Source organism: Notolepis coatsorum (assembly GCF_963971535.1).
Source record: "Notolepis coatsorum genome assembly, chromosome: 13".
Taxonomy (NCBI): Eukaryota; Metazoa; Chordata; class Actinopteri; order Aulopiformes; family Paralepididae; genus Notolepis; species Notolepis coatsorum.
Genome location: NC_140177.1, coordinates 109,077,075 through 109,096,085, shown reverse-complemented (window position 1 = coordinate 109,096,085; position 19,011 = coordinate 109,077,075). Strand labels below are relative to the sequence as shown.

The following is a 19,011-nucleotide window of genomic DNA, read 5'->3' as shown; positions in this document are numbered from 1 at the left end:
GGTAAAAACTGAGCGCCCCTGGCGGGCGGCAGGCTTTAATTTCGCCCCCTGGGTGTATCCCATGACAATGTACTAAATATGACCCTAAAATACTCTGTTTCCGCCCCAATACATTGCAACGACGTCCACCGTATACCCCACACTACTATAACCGTGGCCTCAGAATTCACGCCAGACACCCACTCTGCACGTAAACTATAAAATAGAGCCGTGCAAGCTAATTATCCTAGCCAGCCATGTTTACTCCTTGAGTCCTACCTCTCTACCCAGAGGTGCAGCGCGGGTCTCCTTCCGCTGTCCGCCATCTCCTTCACTGATTGGTTGTTATGCGTGTGCTCATATCCAAGCTTGGAAAATCGATATATCGAAACTTTGCGACCACGTTTCATGTTTATTTCGAGGAAATAATTTATCGCGATAGTTATTGTAATCGTTTTATCGCCCAGCCCTAATATATACGTGATTAGCGTTCAAAGGATGGCGCCCAATAACGTATATAAACGTTGTTGGCGGGGAATGAGTTAAGGTCATTAGTCATTGATGTCATTGCACATCATTTTCCTTTCTTTGAGAGCTCACAACATAGAACTCCCAGAAAACAACACAATTGTTTTTTCTGAAAATGTCTACATTTGTAGAATTACAACTTGAATGTCTATTCTAAAGGAATTCCTTTTCCAAGCATATTACTTTGGAGTAATAATCAGCATTGGTAGTGAAAATTGTGTGTCCCCTTTGTTGGATGTTTCTGTAATCAGCCAGTATCAACTCGTCATCTGTGTTCGTGAAGTTTCTGCGTTTTGTTTATTTCTCTCTCTGAAGTCGACCTTCTCATACTGGCTGTACAACTTTGTCATCCCCCTTAACACTTTCAGTGCCAGCCATGCGGTGCCCCGGAACCCTGTTGTGACAACGCCCACTTCAATGATGGAGCTCTCATATTTGCGAACGCATAAACTATATCTTAAATTATGGCTCTGTGTATAATATGGCCGTCGCTTATCAATGACTTGTTTGCAGTCAACATTGTCGAAACGTATTGTTTTTTTAATCGGTTAATTTCCGTTTTATTCCATTTTGAAAAACTCGTTTTTTTTGAAAGTTTCAGGAAAATATAAAGATTCTGTGATAATCGCCCTTTAGTGGAATACACAAATTTTTTTTGGCCTATTTATGAATCGTTTTCAAATAAACGCTAGATTATCGATAGTATATGTGTACTTATGCACGCTATAGAAGCGGGCTGAAAAATCTATTATCCATTTCCTGATCAGCACACACACGCACACACACACATAGGGCCCACGTTGATATCTCTGTGAAAAAAGCTCTGATTATCCCAAGACTGGTAAAATAGACTCTTTACCTCAGATCAGATGTTCTCCAAAAAGATTATTCCAATTCCTGATCGCCATTCCAAATATCGATCGCGTTTATTGATCCAACGCTGGGTGGTCGAAACACCGATTCCATGCTCTTCTGATGGTCCACAATGAATCCGATCGGCTCGAGTTACATGCCTGAGAAGTAAAATGTGGAAGCAGGATTTTTTTTTCATGCGTTTCATTAGGCCTGCCACGATAACACATTTTGCTGGGCGATTAATTGCCCCCGAAAATATCGCGATAAGCGATATTATTGCGACCGGTTAGAGAATTTTTTTGAGAAATTTATTTCCCAAAACTTTTATTTTGAAGCCCACCGCGCCGTCTTTTCCGGTGTTTAAGACTTTTATTTTGAAGCCCACCGACCGGACCGGAAGTATTGTTGTGATTATCCTAGCCGACAACTTGTCTCGTCCGGTTCTGTGTTTTTTAGTTTTAACGTTAGCTACTAACGTTAGATGCAGCTACTACAGGCAATCAACGATGAGGAGGAAGCGTCAAAGCAGTATATAATAGAATAGCTGTGGTGCGTAGGCACTGCAGCACGACTCGAAAACGACCTGTTATAATAAATTAATTCATGTTTAACTTGTCCCCGTCTCCAGTCCTTTGACTAGCCCCACCCGTTCATTGTAAACAATGATGCATGTAATTGTATTAACGTTATTCTGTGTTATTCTAACGTTACACTACAAATAACGCTACTTGGTTAAAAGGAGCAACACTATTGAGAAATGTAGTTAAGCTATGTGGCGTTGCCCCACGGAGCTCCTGTGCTGTGCTCTGTAGTAAAGCCAGCGGCCCGCCTCCCAACACGGACAGTGACTGACAAGGGGCACTGGTTCCGCCTCATTAAAACAAACGCGCAAATAGCAATTAATCGCGCCCGTCAAAATCATTGCATTCATTTTAATTATCGCGGCAATTAATCGATTTATTGCTTATCGCGGCAGGCCTACGTTTCATTCAATCCAATCCAAAGGGGTGCAGTACCATCCGGAGAGACGATAGGGGGCGGTATTTTCCCAATGGAGCTCAGAGAGAGTTCCAGTGGTAACGTGAGGCTAGATTGATGAAATATGAATGGAAATCGCTAATAAAAAAAATAACGATCTCTCGTCGTTGGCACTGACCGGTTGGCATGAACTAACGAGAAATCTCGTCGTTGGCACTCAAAGTGTTAATGCAATCCGTAATCATAAGAATTCGACACTGGCAGACGTGGTACCTTTCTTGGAAAAACGTTGTGTATTCCATAAACAAAGCCTCGTAATCAGATGTAACCCTGTTCTGTAATGTCCTTGTTCAGTCTTAATTCATTCTTCTCCACCGTCTTTTCTCATCTCTTCAATCCAATGGTTCTCTCGTCATAGCCAACCACCATTTCCTGTTAGCTGAAGCTAGCGATGAGTTGACATGGCATATTCCCTTGAGGAGGGACCGTTTCAAAGTCTCTGATCAACGTGTCTGCTCGTGTCTGCTTCGTGTCTTAATCTAACTTACACTGCAAGAAACTCACAGCTATAAACGATAGTCCTTGGCAACGGCTGACCGCCCCTAGCAACCGCTACTTCTCCTGACCTACGACCCAGATTTCTCTGTCTCTCTATCTCCCTTCCCTGTGACAACGGCGATGTTGATATTAAAACACCTCTCAGCCTCTCACCCCACTTAAACGCACTCCTCTGCTGTGGTGATAATGACCTCGGCAGCTGATAAAGGCCCTTTGTCTGCACAGTCTGGCTGGAGACACGCATACACGACTGATACTGTCTTCTTAAAACTATATCTATATAGGTTATAAACCAAATGCAAATCATTGATTTCCTTCACCTTTAAAGACTTAAAATCGAATCTGGAATTGTTTCATTAGATGCAATGTACCTCTATGGCTAGCAATGTCAATAACTTGTTTATAAATAAATTTGTTTAAAAAAAATAATAATAATAATATATATATATATATATATTTTTTTTTTGATATCGAAATAATATCGAAGTATTGATACTTTTCAAGGTATCGTATCGAAGTCGAAATTCCAGTATCGTGACAACACTACCTCCAACCTAACAAGGCCACTGGCCATGACAACATCCCCTCCAAATTCCTCAGAGACTCAGCAGCCGCCATCACCCCAGTCATCACACACATAATAAACCTCTCCATAAAACAGGGACACGTACCCAAATACTTCAAAATTGCGAGAGTAACCCCCCCTGCACAAAAAGGGCAGCAAATTAGACCAGGCAACTACTGCCCGTTTTCTATTTGTAACTCCCTCTACTTGCAATGATGACAGCAACACGTTCTTGATATTACTGATTGGATTTATTTCAATCCGAACCGTGAGAACTGTGAAACACATGCATGAAATACAATAAATCACAGCTCAAACAATAACAACATACATCCATATTATTTCTACTTGTCTTAGTGTTGCATGTCTTTGCAATGTTGTTAACCAAATGAACTTAACCTACAAACGCATTAAGTCCTTCAATCATTGATGCTTAGCAAGCCTTTAGTTAGCACCTTAGCTACATGGCATGGGCCTACACATAGAAACATTTACGACACCAAACATACCTTATTGGCTGCATGCAATAAGAGAGGAAATTATGGACTTTAGCATCTTCTTTCTTTATTTTATTGATCTTTTTCCCCCTCCTTTTTCCTCAGATTTTCTCCCATCCCAATGTTAGTCGTTATGCCAATTCCCAATCCCCTTCCTGGTCGCTGCGCACTTACCCCCCACAGTCGGTCTGGGAGAGTGGAGGCTACCACGTGCTTCCTCCGACACACGTCTAGCCAATCAACCGCTTCTTTTCACCTGGCAGCGCGGACTCTCACTGAGAGGGTGTAATAGGGGTGGACGGTATAAACGGTATACGGTATAAACGGTATTAATTTGCTCTACGGTATGGATTTTGACTATACCGTTTAACCGGTAGAGCAGATCTAAAATAGCAATGACGTCATGTAACCACAGCGCGACTATTTCAATCGCATTTGCCCCTAAAAATAGATAGAATTAGTCATAGATAATAGATATGTGCAAACTGGAAAAAGTTATTTAGGAGGCTTCGCACAGTGGGCGTGTCAACATGCAATTGTCATTTCATAATAAACACATATCACCGCAGCGCACAGCAAGTTTCAATTTCAGTTCCTGGCATTTTTAACCAGTGGAGAAAGGTAAGATATTTCCCTATCGTTTTTCTTATATGAATTATTCTACGTTAATAAAACATACCTGGTGATCAACTACAGTTTGCTGTAAACATTATGATATGTGTGTAGTGTTATGATAACGACGGCAGCAGCGGGAGCCGGGAGGAAGGCGTGCAGCAGTGGATTTGCGAATAGCATGCAGCTGCAGAGCCGCAGAGCCAGTGGCTCTTTCAGGTCTGGTCACAGGCCCGTCAAACAGCGCCCCCCCACCCTTGCGCCGTTCTGACCCCCATCGTCTCTAAGCATTTTGTGTGTCAATTTGTTGACACATGTGTCAATTTGTTGACACAATTGTCAATTCTTAAAGCTGAGGATGAGTGGCACCTTTGTCTCAATTCTTATTCAATTCAATTCGCTCTGCGGCTCTGCAGCTACATATGCTTCTAGCAAAATCCAGCCCAGCTGTTTGCAATGGGAGCAGGAGTCTCGACTCGGGACTTATTTTATTTGGAATATAATGACTTTATACGCAAAAGTAGCCTAGTTTTAAGTTAAAATATTATAAATCTACATGCCTTGAGGATGTCATTCTTTATATAGCCTGCCTATCAGGCAAAAAAAATTATTCTAACAGAAACACTGATACCGTGATATATACCGTTACCGTCTATGCTTCAAATTATACCGTGATATAAATTTTAGACCATACCGTCCACCCCTAGGGTGTAACGTGTGGAAGGATCACACTACCCCCCTTAGATCCTATCCGCGCTGAGCAGGCGCCCTGCCCGAACTGTAGTAGTCGCTGTTTACAACGACCCGGACCCACCCCGCCAGCTTTCCCACCCTCTAATACAGCCAATTGTATTAGTGTGAACGGCCAGCCAAGCTGGTGGCGAATCCAGCGTCTCCGGTGTTGGTGACAAACGCAATCTCCGCTACGCCACCTGACCGCCTAGCATCTTCTTTCTTGATCTTCTTTCTTGATGCTATGAACTCTTTACACGAAAGACTGGCCGGAACTGCCACTTATATAAGGATGTGCGAGGTTCTAGATCTAGAATGTTCAGCTATGACATCATCACGAACCTTCCAGAATGTTGTGGCAGAGCTAATATTCTAGCATGTTCAGCTATGACATCATCACACACGTGCCAGAATGTTCTGGCGGAACTAATGTTCTAGAATGTTCCTAACAATAGTCCGTGGGTGAATTATGTACCATTACAATTATAGATATATATAGAACACTAGATAGCTTACCCGTGCTGCCGGCCAATGGAGCGACGTCGTCGTAGGGTGGCCATCTTGACCCAGGCAGCTCATCTACTGATAACATTAATGTCTATGGTGCATGTACTATTTAAATAACCATAGATTGCTCAATTCTTTACAGATTTTCAAACGGGTTGGTTTGCTATAAACATCAAAGATGTCAACGTTCACATACACAATATACGCTTACCTAGGATTTTACTTGATTCAACAACAAAGCAGTCGGGGCAATGGCAAGCCAAAAAATGGTCGAAAGTGTGGTTATTTGAAGTTTGGATTTTTCTTTCACTACTGAGGTAGGTAGATAAAAAATGTTGAGACTAAAGTACCGAAAAAAGGTACCGTTGGGTACCGGTATCGATTCACAGGTACCGGTATCGGTTCAAATGTGAACGGTACCCATCCCTACTGCTACTGTTCCTAATTTATGCAAATGACATGTCGTCAGTTTGTGACTGCAACTTGTTCCTGTTCGCGGACGACTCAGCCCTGCTGGTCTCTGACAACAAGTTACAGGTTGAAAACCTTCAGCTCCGAACTAAGGCAAAATCTGCACCTGGCTCGCTGATAACAAACTATCATTACACCTGGGTAAAACAGAGTCCATTCTCTTCGGATCAAATAACAAACTCAGCAAGGCCGACGGCTTCTCAGTTACAGTGGGTGACAATATTGTCACAAGGAAAGATGAAATTACATACCTAGGTTCCATCCTAGAGGCTAATCTTTCCTGTGACAAAATGGCATCCAATGTAATAAAAAAAGTCAACCAACGAACTCGATTCTTGTACCGGATCTCCTCTCTGGTAAACAAGAATACCCTGAAGACTCTGGCAGGAGCACTCATTCAAGGGTACTACGACTATGCTTGCACCTCATGGTACCAAAGCACTACCAAAACAAACATCACAAAACAAACTGGTCAGACTACTGCTTGACCTTACTCCTAGAACCCACCTCACCCCTGCCCACTTTGACAACCTAGGATGGCTTGGAGTAGACGACAGAGTACAGCAACTTGCAATGGGCCTGGTCTACAAGATGCACTACACGACCAAGGTACTCATGTACATGTCAAAATACTTCCCAAAGGTCAGTGAATACCACGCCCACAACACCAGAGGGAGCTCCACAAATCATGTTAAACCCAGATTCGGCTCAAACAAGGGACTAAACACGTTTCGCAATTATGCCACATCAATGTGGATCGCCCTACTCACAGCTGTAAAGGAATGTGAATCACTACCCACTTTTAAAACCACTCTCAAGGAGCACCTACGGGAGACTGCAATTTTAATCTGGCCCCTGTAAATGTACTAACCCAACCCCCTCCAATGTACAGTAAATGTCCTAACCCAATAATACACAAGACCCTCTTCTTGGACCAAGTAAGGTTTCGTCGATAATCCAATGTACAGTTCCCCCACCCCACCTACCCTACCCCCCCCCCACCCCACCTCATACAATGTACAGTTTCTTCGTCAAATGTATATACTCTCTTTTTGAAACTCGTTTTGTATCACAAACAGTACTGTATTTGTAAATCTGGTATGTCATAAATGTATAGATGTAGCAGTACTGTATCTGTATGTCATGTATGTCATATATGTTATGATGAATTGAAAATGGGGGACCCTGATGTAAACAAGACGAAAGTCTTTCTCTGGTCTGCATCCCCATAACAATTGTGTGTATTGAGCTGTACTGTATTGTACCCATTCTGCAATCTGTTAATAAAAGATAGTAATAGAAATAGTAATAATAGAGTGGAACATAGTAATAATAGTAGTACGGCAGTATATTGTATCAATAATAATAGTATACATCCTATATATATAGTGGTATAATAGTAATAATAGCATATATGGTAGTAGCACAGTGCACCAGAGTCCATGCAGTGTTTAATAATTAGGACTAAGACAATTCTCAAGTTCTCCAGCCAGTATATGTATGTAGTATAATATCCAGTATAGTGTTGTCACAATACTGGAATTTCGATATTCGATACCATTTTCGATACCACAGGGAAAAAGGTTCAATACATTTTGCTTTTGTTGCTGGTTGATTCTCCTCAGCTTCTCTCTGGTACTATAAGAGAAGATAAATATAACACTTTTAAAACCCTTTGTTTATCTTTAGATCACACATTTAAAAATAACTGTTCATCTCACTTCAATAATTTTTATTGCAGAACATGTTATTTTCTCAAGCAGACAGACATAATCTGTGTTGCATGTACCTGACAAACTGAACTGTTTGTATTACAGTCATATTCAGACTTAACTGAATGCACGTGTGTGTGTGTGTGTGGACTACTGTACTATTACAGGTATTGAAATGAACAATGCAACTTCCTTACAATTATTTTTTTTATTTTTTTATGAATAATTAAATATCGATTTTTCGGGAAATGAGTATTGAAACCGTTTTAAATATTCAGAATCGATATATATCGATTTTTTTAATATTTTTGACAACACTAATCCAGTATAATACAGCATCTATGATCCTGTGTGTCCTTGTTGCAGATACAGTGCTATACGATGTGCCAGTGCCGTCCCCATGTCCTCAGCAGAGGTGCAGCAGGCCGCCGAACCGACTCCAGCGCCAGAGGTCGAGAAAGTGAAGTCCAGCGTGAACGGTCACGCTCCTCCGGCCTCTAAACCCGCCGCCAAGCCTGCGCCCAAAGGCATCATGGGAATGTTTGCGAATAAGAATGCCGCCAAAAACCAGGAGCAGAGCAAAGGGATCAAACTGGAGCAGAAAGAGGAAACGCCTACAGTATGTGTTTGTACGGTGGTTTACAGAAATACTCTAATGTTCAAGATGGTACAATTAGAAGCTTATATTGTTTTTACTGTTTTTGATTTTCTAGGCCGAGGTCCCCAAAAAAACAGCTCTTAAGACCAATCCCATGAGCAACTTCTTTGGGAACCAAGTAGAGAGTGAGTATTAACATATCAGTGAGTGAGTATTAACATATCAGTGAGTGTGTATTAACATATCAGTGAGTGTGTATTAACATATTAACATATCAGTGAGTGTGTATTAACATATCAGTGAGTGAGTATTAACATATCAGTGAGTGAGTATTAATTAACCCTCTAAAGCCTACATGGACAAAGGTTCACCTGGACATAGCGTTATATTTTTTGCTTATTCTTTGAGTCAGTATCAACTGTCATACCTTTTATGATTCAGGGGAACCTACCTTTTATATCTCACTAAGTTTGTGTTTGTCCATATGGCACTGGAGGACAACTCCTGAGTTAGAATCTCCCAGGAGAAGGTTTGTAGTTATTGTGGACAATACTGTTCAGTAGCTCTGGGTGAAAGAGAAGCAGAAACACTTGACTGTGGCAACAAAGATTCTCCTCAGCTGTACCTGCTGTAGTCAAAACCACCTGAAGCTAGATGGCCAACATCAAGTCCAATAGACCTTTCTCAAGCCCCGCCCTCTCTTGTGGATCCTCCAAAAGCAACAGTTGCGATTAGAGGTTCAAGAAAAGAGGGCGAATTTTATATTTGGTCAATTCAAGATCTAGACTACATTACCTCCAGTTTCCCCATAGTTTTTCCAACATGGACATTTGACGTTTCGGGCACTAAGAACAGACACGGTATACAGACTAGTAGGGATGCCCCGATCGATCGGCCAGCGATCGGTATCGGCCGATATTCAGTATAAATATGAGATAGGTGAATTCCGATAATGCTTTATTTTTGCCGATCGTGAAAACCGATCGAAAAACATGATCCAATTCTTAGCGGAGATCTCACTCGTTGACTTCTGTCTCAGACACACAGAGCTGCAAACTGCCGCTCCTCCTCCTCCCCTGCCCCTCCCTTACCCGTGTAAACACAGAGGCTCATATTGCCTCGGGCAATAGTCTGCTCTAGTCTAGTGCATGCGACCGTGAGCTAACGTTAGCTACCTAGCTATCGTTACTGTTTAAACAAAATTACCCAGTCAACTATTCACTTTTAGTTTAATACATGAGGCATTGTCTAACGGTATCTAGCCGGCTAGCTACTGATATCAACAAATGCTCCAGCAATAGTCTAGTAGTGCATGATAGCTCACGTTAGCTCACGTTAGCTCACTGTTCTTAACGAGATGTCCCATTAAACTAAATAGTTCACTGAGGCGTTGTCTTAACGTTATCTAGCCGGCTAGCAGTAGCTACAGATAGCTCCTGATATCAATGTCTTATAACATTGATTTGATGCGTATTTGAGCCCCGGCTTGCATCGCAGTCACAAACGGGGCTAGCTGAGGGAGTAGGGTATACCCTGCTGAGGGCATGCTGAATGTGATTTGACCAAAGCAGAGTATACACACAGACAGTGGAGATAGTGAGCATTTTGACTTGTTGCGTGGTGGCGATGTCTCGCAGATGGACCACTAACTACAAGTATAATTATATAATATATATATTTTATTAAAGTATGTATTTAATTTTTTTTTTTTATAAAACCAAAAACGATCGGTATCGGATCGGTATCGGCCGATATGGCTCAAGACGATCGGTGATCGGTATCGGTGGCAAAAAAAACGTGATCGGGGCATCCCTACCGACTAGTGTGAAAATGAGATCATCTTATTTACAACTAAAACACCTGCTCTCTTAACCCACCAGAGAGACCTAGTAAAACTGAGAAGGAGGAAAGGGCGCAGTCACCACCCCCAGTGGAGAAGAAGCCTCCAAGCTCACCCCATGAAGAATTGGAGGTGGTTGTGAGAGAACAACAACAACAACCCAAGGAGACTAAGAAAGACACAAGAAGGTGTGGGTGGAAGGATGGCTAACTAACAAACAAAATGAGATAAGACTAAAATAATCCACTTCTAGCCAATTCAGTTGAATTATTATATTTAAAGTTCAAGGAAATCCATGTTTCTTTTTATTGTATTCATTTAAGTTCATTAAACACATGATGTTTCCAAAGTCAATGAATCGTTAAATAATCCTTATCGCAATATTGCAATTTAAAACGTATACACGATTCAACTGCAATCATTTGTCATTTGGTTTGATTTTTTCTAAACAAAAAAAATTCTGTTTCGTCCTTTTGAAGTAACGTCAAGAGCAAGCGACTGGAGGCGTCCGGCAGCGAGGAGGAGAAGATGGAGAAGAAGAAGAAGAGACGCAGGATCAGGAGGCCTCAGTCAGACAGTAGTGATGATGAAGGTAAGTGATCGGTGGAGTAGAAACTTTTTTCACGGTGTAACAAACTACTTTACCACTTCCCCCCCACTGTGGAGGCGTTGTCACAGCAACGCAGTTGCTTGTAACGTAGGCTACAAGAAGGAAACTGCAGGGCGGCTGGGTGGCGCAGCGGACATTGCGCTCGTCACCAACGCAAGATACACCTGGTTCGACTCCGGCTGTCGGCGTTGCCTCCGGCTTGGGCCAGCCGTCATACTAACTCGATTGGCAGAGTTAGGGGGTGGAAGTCGATGGGTGGTAATCTGGACGTTGTGGACAGCGACTCCTACAGGTCGGTTGGGGGACGCCTGCACAGCAGAGACAGGAAATGGTGTGGGGTAGTGTGAGCCTCCCACACGTTACACCTCGCCAATGAGAGTCTGCCCTGGCAGGTGAAAAGATATGACAGGCTGCCTCCTCGTGTACCGGAGGGGACACGTGTAGCTTTTCTCCAACACGTCCGTGTTTCCGGGTTCCCGTTTTGCGCTCTGATTGGCCAGGTCATGTGACATATGCGCCAATCGTGGGACGGCAAGTTCTGCGCCTATTTCCGGGTCGAACAGCCTGCAAACTACCTAACGCCTAGTTTATCACTGGTTAAGCTTAGGCGACTCTTTCGAAGTTGGTTAGAGTTTGGAATCAGGGCAGGCGTTCTATCGCCATGCTCTAAGACAAACTCTAACCTTAACCAACTTCGAAAGAGCGCCTAAGCTTAACCAGTGTAGAAAGAAACTTGCGGTCCCACGATTGGGCGTACATGACCTGGCCAATCAGAGACGCGGAAACACGAACGCGTTGGAGAAAGGCTTCAAGCGGAGGGGACACGTGATGCAAGGCTTCTATCCTCCCTACAACCGGCCAGTGGGGGGCATATGCGAGCAACGTTCAAGACAGGGGAGGGAAGGGAATTGGCACAATGAAATTGGGATGGGAGAAAAATGGAAAATAGGAGAAAAAGTGAAAAAAAAAAAGGAAGTCATCATCTCATAGGAACAGAATGTAGTCCTTTCTGTTAAAATCACGACAAACTTATCTGCGTTACTCGATGAACACAGGTTTACATTTTGATAAGTAAAGATTTCAAGTAGAGCGGTTGAGTGTAACATCAAGGGAAATACTTGTACTGCAATCTGTAATCTTCAAACATCACCAAGTCAGATACTTGTTTTTCCCTTTTTTATGTTTAAATACATTTGAACAATTTTGGTTCAACTACCTTGTTGAAAGCATGGAAAACTGATCTTTGTTCAATTCTCCAGTCATTCCAGACTCTCCACCCCCGCGGAAAGAAGCAAGAGAGCCAACCCCCGTCCCCAGTCCTGTCAGAGAAGTGAAGGAGGAGTCTGTATCACATCGAAATGTAAGCAGTAAGCACACTATACTGCACTACTTGACGTTTACAGTAGATGATAAGATATAGAATTGCATCCGAAACATTACATTTGGCACTGAACATGCATGTATTTGTACATGGCCTGAGCACACTGTATGGGTGGAAATCCTATTCGAAAGGGCGAAATCCCTACTGGTTGGCACAGTCTACAGGCCGCCAGATCATAGTGGCTTTTATGATACAATGGATGGGTGTTTAGCTGGAGTTGAGGATGTAGACAAAATTCTTATTGGAGACTGGAACACGGATATGCAACGAAAAGATGCACCCGTCTTCAAGGCCTTCAGTAGGTTTTGTGATCTGCATGGCCTCAGCCAGCTAATCACCCAACCCACACGTGTATGTGAATCAACTCAGACTACCATTGACCTCATTCTGACCTCCGACAAGTCCAAGATCTCAAATAAAGGGGTTATAGCATGTGGGTTAAGTGATCATTATATGATATTCTGTACCCGAAAAAAACTAAAACAAAAGGCTGGCTGCCACAAAACAGTCACATCTAGAGACCTCAAAACCTACTCTAGCGAGGCCTTCAACCTTGAACTGGAGAGTCTGGACTGGTCAGATGAACTCAATGGTACACTGGTTGACGAAACATGGCTTGGTTTCAAAACCAAATTCTCAGCAATACTAAACGACATGGCCCCCCTAAGAACCACCAGGGTAAAAAATCGCGCTGAGCCGTGGATGCACTCCGAAATACTGGCCGCTATGAAAACCAGAGACAAAAAATGCTCTGAGTTTCGTAAAAGTCAGTCAAAGCTTACTAAAAGCACGAGCAGTGAACTCCAAGCCCACGTGACTGAACTCAAACTAGAAAGAAACAGACTAAGAAACGACGTAAACTCCATGATCAAAACTGCAAAAAAGAATTTCATCAATGACAAAACTGAGGAAAACAAAAACAAACCACGTGAACTTTGGAAATTACTCAATAATCAACTAGGATGCAGTAAAAAACTTAAAACCAGATTCTCAAACATAAACATAAAAACTGACAACACGCTCATCACAGACAAGCTGGATGTAGCCAATTACTTAAACATTTTCTTCACAAACATAGCCACAACACTGGTAAACAAACTACCCTCCCACTCAGGGCTTTATGGGGTAGAACACATAGTAGCTTTCTACAAAAACCTAGGGGTCCGCAAGGACGACTTCAAGCTGGAAATGGTAACAACAGATGAGGTACTCAATAAACTGAGCGCCCTCCAACCTAACAAGGCCACTGGCCATGACAACATCCCCTCCAAATTCCTCAGAGACTCAGCAGCCGCCATCACACCAATCATCACACACATAATAAACCTCTCCATAAAACAGGGACACGTCCCCAAGGACTTCAAAATTGCGAGGGTGACCCCTCTGCACAAAAAGGGCAGCAAATTAGACCCAGGCAACTACCGCCCTGTTTCTATTCTCACCTCCATCTCGAAAGTCATGGAAAAAATAGTCTACGAACAGGTCGAAAAGTACCTAGCGGAAAAAAATCTAATCTACGAATTCCAATCTGGCTTCAGAACATCCCACTCCACTGACACATGCCTTCTCTATTTGAATGACCACATCAAACAAGAGGTGGACGCAGGCAAATACTGCGGCATGGTCATGCTGGACCTACAAAAGGCCTTTGACACGGTCAATCACTCCATTCTGATTGACAAGCTAAAAGCAATTGGTTTTGATAGTCTATCAGTGAGCTGGATGCAATCCTACCTTGAGGGGAGGGAACAGATGGTGGAGGTAAACGGTACCCTATCCCCCCCCCTCACAGTGAGCTGTGGTGTTCCACAAGGAAGCATACTAGGACCGCTACTGTTCCTAATTTATGCAAATGACATGTCGTCAGCTTGTGACTGCAACTTGTTCCTGTTTGCGGACGACTCAGCCCTGCTGGTCTCTGACAAGAACAAGTTACAGGTTGAAAAAACCCTCAGCTCGGAACTAGGCAGAATCTGCATATGGCTCGCTGATAACAAACTATCATTACACATGGGCAAAACAGAGTCCATTCTCTTCGGTTCAAATAACAAACTCAGCAAGACCGACGGCTTCTCAGTTACAGTGGGTGACAATATTGTCACAAGGAAAGATGAAATTACCTACCTGGGGTCCATCCTAGAGGCTAATCTCTCCTGTGACAAAATGGCATCCAATGTAATAAAAAAAGTCAACCAACGAACTCGATTCTTGTACCGGATCTCCTCTCTGGTAAACAAGAACACCCTGAAGACTCTGGCAGGAGCACTCATTCAGGGGTACTACGACTATGCTTGCACCTCATGGTACCAAAGCACCTCAAAGGCGCTAAAAACAAAATTACAAACATCTCAAAACAAACTGGTCAGACTACTGCTTGACCTTACTCCTAGAACCCACCTCACCCCTGCCCACTTCGACAACCTAGGATGGCTTAGAGTAGACGACAGAGTACAACAACTTGCAATGGGCCTGGTCTACAAGATACACTACACGACCAAGGTACCCATGTACATGTCAAAATACTTCCCAAAGGTCAGTGAATACCACGATCACAACACCAGAGGGAGCGCCACAAATCATGTCAAACCCAGATTCGGCTCAAATAAGGGACTAAACACGTTTCGCAATTATGCCACATCAATGTGGAACGCCCTACCCAAAGCTGTAAAGGAATGTGGATCACTACCCACTTTCAAAACCTCTCTCAAGGGACACCTACGGGAGACTGCAATTCAACACTGGCCCCTGTAAATATCCTAACCCAATCATTCCAACCCCCTCCAATGTACAGTCATTTACCTAGTATGGTTTTGTCAATAGTTCAATGTACAATTGTGTTTGTTTGTACAGTGTCTCCTCCCCCCCCCCCCCTCAATGTACAGTGTTACTTGTTTATACAGTGTGCCCCCCGCCCCCCCCCCCAACCACCTCCAATGTAAATTACCCAGTATGGTTGTCAATATCCCAATGTACCCAACCCCCCCCACCCAACCTCCAATGTACAGTTTCTACGTCAAATGTATATACTCCCTTTTCTTGACTCCTTCTGTATCACAAACAGTACTGTATTTGCAAATCTGGTATGTCATAAATGTATAGATGTAGCAGTACTGACTATCTGTATGTCATGTATGTCATATATGTCTATATGAATTGAAAATGGGGGACCCTGATGGAAACAAGACAAACGTCTTTCTCAGGTCTGCATCCCCTTAACAATTGTATGTATTGAGCCGTACTGTATTGTACCCATTCTGCAATCTGTTAAATAAAGTTTTCATTCATTCATTCATTTCACCAGATATGTGTATGTTCTGTATGCTTTTCTGTCCCATGACGTTTATAAATGGTAATGTCTGCAAAGAGACTATTTTAATTCAATTAAAAGAAGATTCACACAGTGTGTGCTGCCATATTTCCCTTTGGAGCTAAATCTTTCTTTTAAAATGCTTATCTTCATTGTTATTAATCATATTTTAAAATGCTTATCTTCAATGTTATTCATATTTTAAAATTCTTAACTTCAATGTTATTTATCATATTTTAAAATGTTTATCTTCAATGTTATTAATTATATTTTTAAATGCTCATCTTCAATGTTATTTATCATATTTTAAAATGCTCAAAGTGCTCAATGCTTAAAATCTTCAATGTGACTTCCCCCTGATATTTGCATTCACAACAGTCATTCTGGCTTTTTTACCTATAATGGAAAATGTGTAAAATACACGGAATACTAAGAGTTAGTTCCATAGGATGTACACTGTACAGCAGGGCTATTCAACTAAATTGTTCAGGGGGCCACATTGTCAGAAACCCAAGGGGCCAGGGGCCGGACTGCCACGGCGCTTCCCCGTGCTATGAATATATGTACACTTGACACAACACGCAACCACATTTTCACAACTTTTATTTAACTACATTGCAAAAGTAGTATACTTTTAAAAAAAAGTGCTTCATTTATGTGCCACATCTGCAACATCTCCTGCAAAAAGTGCTTCATTTATGACTGTGCAACAACTGCAACATCTCCTCTTCAACATTTCAATATAAAAATAAAATAAAAAACAAACGAGTGCATGATGTGCATCTGAACATTCTAACATCAACACTTGAACAAAAAAACACATTTATAGTGCAGCTGAGCTTATGAAAAAGTGCTTCATGTCTGTGCAACAACAGCAAATCACAACATCTTATTAGCACTTATTGTCCACTCTTAACTCTCAAACATCAGGGGGGTGGGGGGCAGACAGGCCTAGCCTACATACACTCATCTAATGAGAGCGATTGCACTTCTTTGACTGGGCAATGGCAGAGAAAGAGGGTTCATAGGAAGTGAGGGCTACCCGCAAACAGTGATGCAAATGCTCATTTGTCAAGGAGGCACGGTTGCTTGTTTTTAATGGCATTCATGTGAGAGAAACTGGATTCAAACATTGTTAGCACAGATATTGCCAGCGTTTTTATTTTGGGGAATGTCTTGACATGAATACACTTTATCCAAAATGTTGTGGTGGATTCATTCTCAAGTGCCTGCTTCAGAGCAGATGATGCTTGCATGTCAATTATTTCAAGTTGCAGGAGACCTTCATCAATGTGAAGTGATGCAAGGAACTCTTGTCCTTTTGTGGAAATAGCAGCTACATTGGCAAATGGGTTGCTCACAAAATGCATCAATTCTCTGGACATGTCAAATTCATCAAATCGACTTGCAAAGTTTTCCCTCAATTTATCAATGAAATCTGTCATTAATTGAGTGACTTTTGGCTCAATTGTGCGTGTTAACGTTGACATGAAAAGATTTTTTTTTTTTTTTTTTTTTTTATAATATTATCATGTAATCTTTGGCGGGCCGGTCAGAATCATCCGGCCCGCGGGCCGCCAGTTGAATAGCCCTGCTGTACAGTCTGCCAGGAGACCACTAACAGCCAAGGCAGTAGAATACAACTTTGTCCAAACATTTATTGTGATTGTTATTCATATTCCTATTGCACTGCACTTCTGAACTATGTTATGATGTACTATTAGTGTAGTTATGATGTAATTATGAAGTTAATTATTATGAATGATGTAAGTTTCACTGGTGCAATATAACTACAACATTTCTGATACCATATTACAATTGTAGTTCATGTTGGTCTTTATCTGTTTACGTTGAATATATAATTGAATGTTGGTGTTTCTATGTATTCTACACATCAGTCCAGCGGTAAGCTGAGGAAGAGGAGACGCGTCATGAAGTCGCATACCTTTGTAGAAGAAGATGGATCCATAGGTACAGTTCCTTTCAGAAATGTATTTTATTCTTTTAACAAGGTTGTAATTGTAACAGACGACCATGGCTCTACAACAAATGGTACCAATAACTCCTACAAACATCGTTTTAACACTACAATCTTGCACATTGGCAGTAAAGTATTTTTAAGTATAGTCCTGGTCATTTCAGCACTTGTGTTTTATTATAAATACATCTATAAAGTGTTAAAAAGATAGCCCTGACCAGCACTTTTTAGTCTTAATCTTTAAACCCTGATGGTCCATTCCTCTGTAGTGACAGAGAAAGCCTATGAGAGCGAGTCCTACTCTGAGGCAGAGGATGACATCCAGCCCAGCAGAGCGGCACCAAAGGCCTCTGCACCCACGAAGCCCTCAGCAAGCAAGAGAGAAGAGGACAAGAAGAGTCGCAAGAAAGCTGCTGCCAACGCAAACAAAGGGACTAAGCAAGCCTCCATTATGGGATTCTTCCAAAAGAAGTGATGGGAGATGGTCAAACATGTTCATTAGGTGACACACACCTTTGGGACATGGTCTTTGGGGGGGCGGGGGGCACACACACCTTTGGGACTTGATCTTTGGGGGGGGGGGGGGGGGGGGGAGTTGGTCTTTGGGGGAGAATGGCTCTGGGCTGCCTGAGTCATCACGTCCTCTCGAGGAACACGTAGTCTAGGTACAGCAGTAGGATGCTGCTGGTATCTGGTTACTGCACTCTTGTAAAACAACATTAGTTTCTCTTTAAAGTGGCACTGTCTAGTATTGGTATAGGTCAGTCCTACTTTAGAATGGTAAATGGCATGTTAATCGATCAATGTTTTCAGACCTGTGGACTTTATTAGAGGGCTGAATTATTGCTGTATTTGAGTAAGGTTTACCCAAAAGATTATATTTTTGAAATAAAATAATAAAATTACTATTGCCTAATTTTTTCTTTTTTTTTTTTTTTTTATATATATATTTTTTTAAACAAACATAACAACAAATTAGACTCGCAAGCATTAACAGTTAACATCCAATGAAATCACCATTTGAATCATTATAAATGTAGTTTACGAGATGTATACCTAATACTTGCTATCTAATACCCTACATACATAGAGGAAAGGTCATGGGGTCACCAAAACCAATCTATCAATCTTGTCATTTACTTTGGGGACACAAGCAATCATAGGAAAATACATTAATGAATTAAGAAGTGAGTGAGCATAGGGTGGCTAGGTGGTGCAGTGGGCAAGGCACTCACCACCAATGCTGGAGACTATATTTTCTTCTAAGTTTCTCCAGGATACAGATGCTTGGGAGTCAAACCAG

General features: G+C 42.1%; 1 protein-coding gene across 1 annotated transcript in view; it reads left to right on the top strand.

Moving 5' to 3' along the window:
- The window catches only part of pold3 (polymerase (DNA-directed), delta 3, accessory subunit), a 28,676-nt gene extending 10,461 nt beyond the window's left edge, over positions 1 to 18,215 (top strand). The window contains exons 6-12 of the mRNA XM_084327156.1: positions 8,361 to 8,613; positions 8,708 to 8,777; positions 10,473 to 10,620; positions 10,912 to 11,024; positions 12,302 to 12,402; positions 17,629 to 17,701; positions 17,978 to 18,215. Coding sequence (XP_084183282.1) covers positions 8,361 to 8,613; positions 8,708 to 8,777; positions 10,473 to 10,620; positions 10,912 to 11,024; positions 12,302 to 12,402; positions 17,629 to 17,701; positions 17,978 to 18,183 — 964 coding nt within the window. The 3' untranslated portion in view covers positions 18,184 to 18,215. The remainder of the gene's footprint in view (positions 1 to 8,360; positions 8,614 to 8,707; positions 8,778 to 10,472; positions 10,621 to 10,911; positions 11,025 to 12,301; positions 12,403 to 17,628; positions 17,702 to 17,977) is intronic.
- Positions 18,216 to 19,011: the final 796 nt, after the last annotated feature.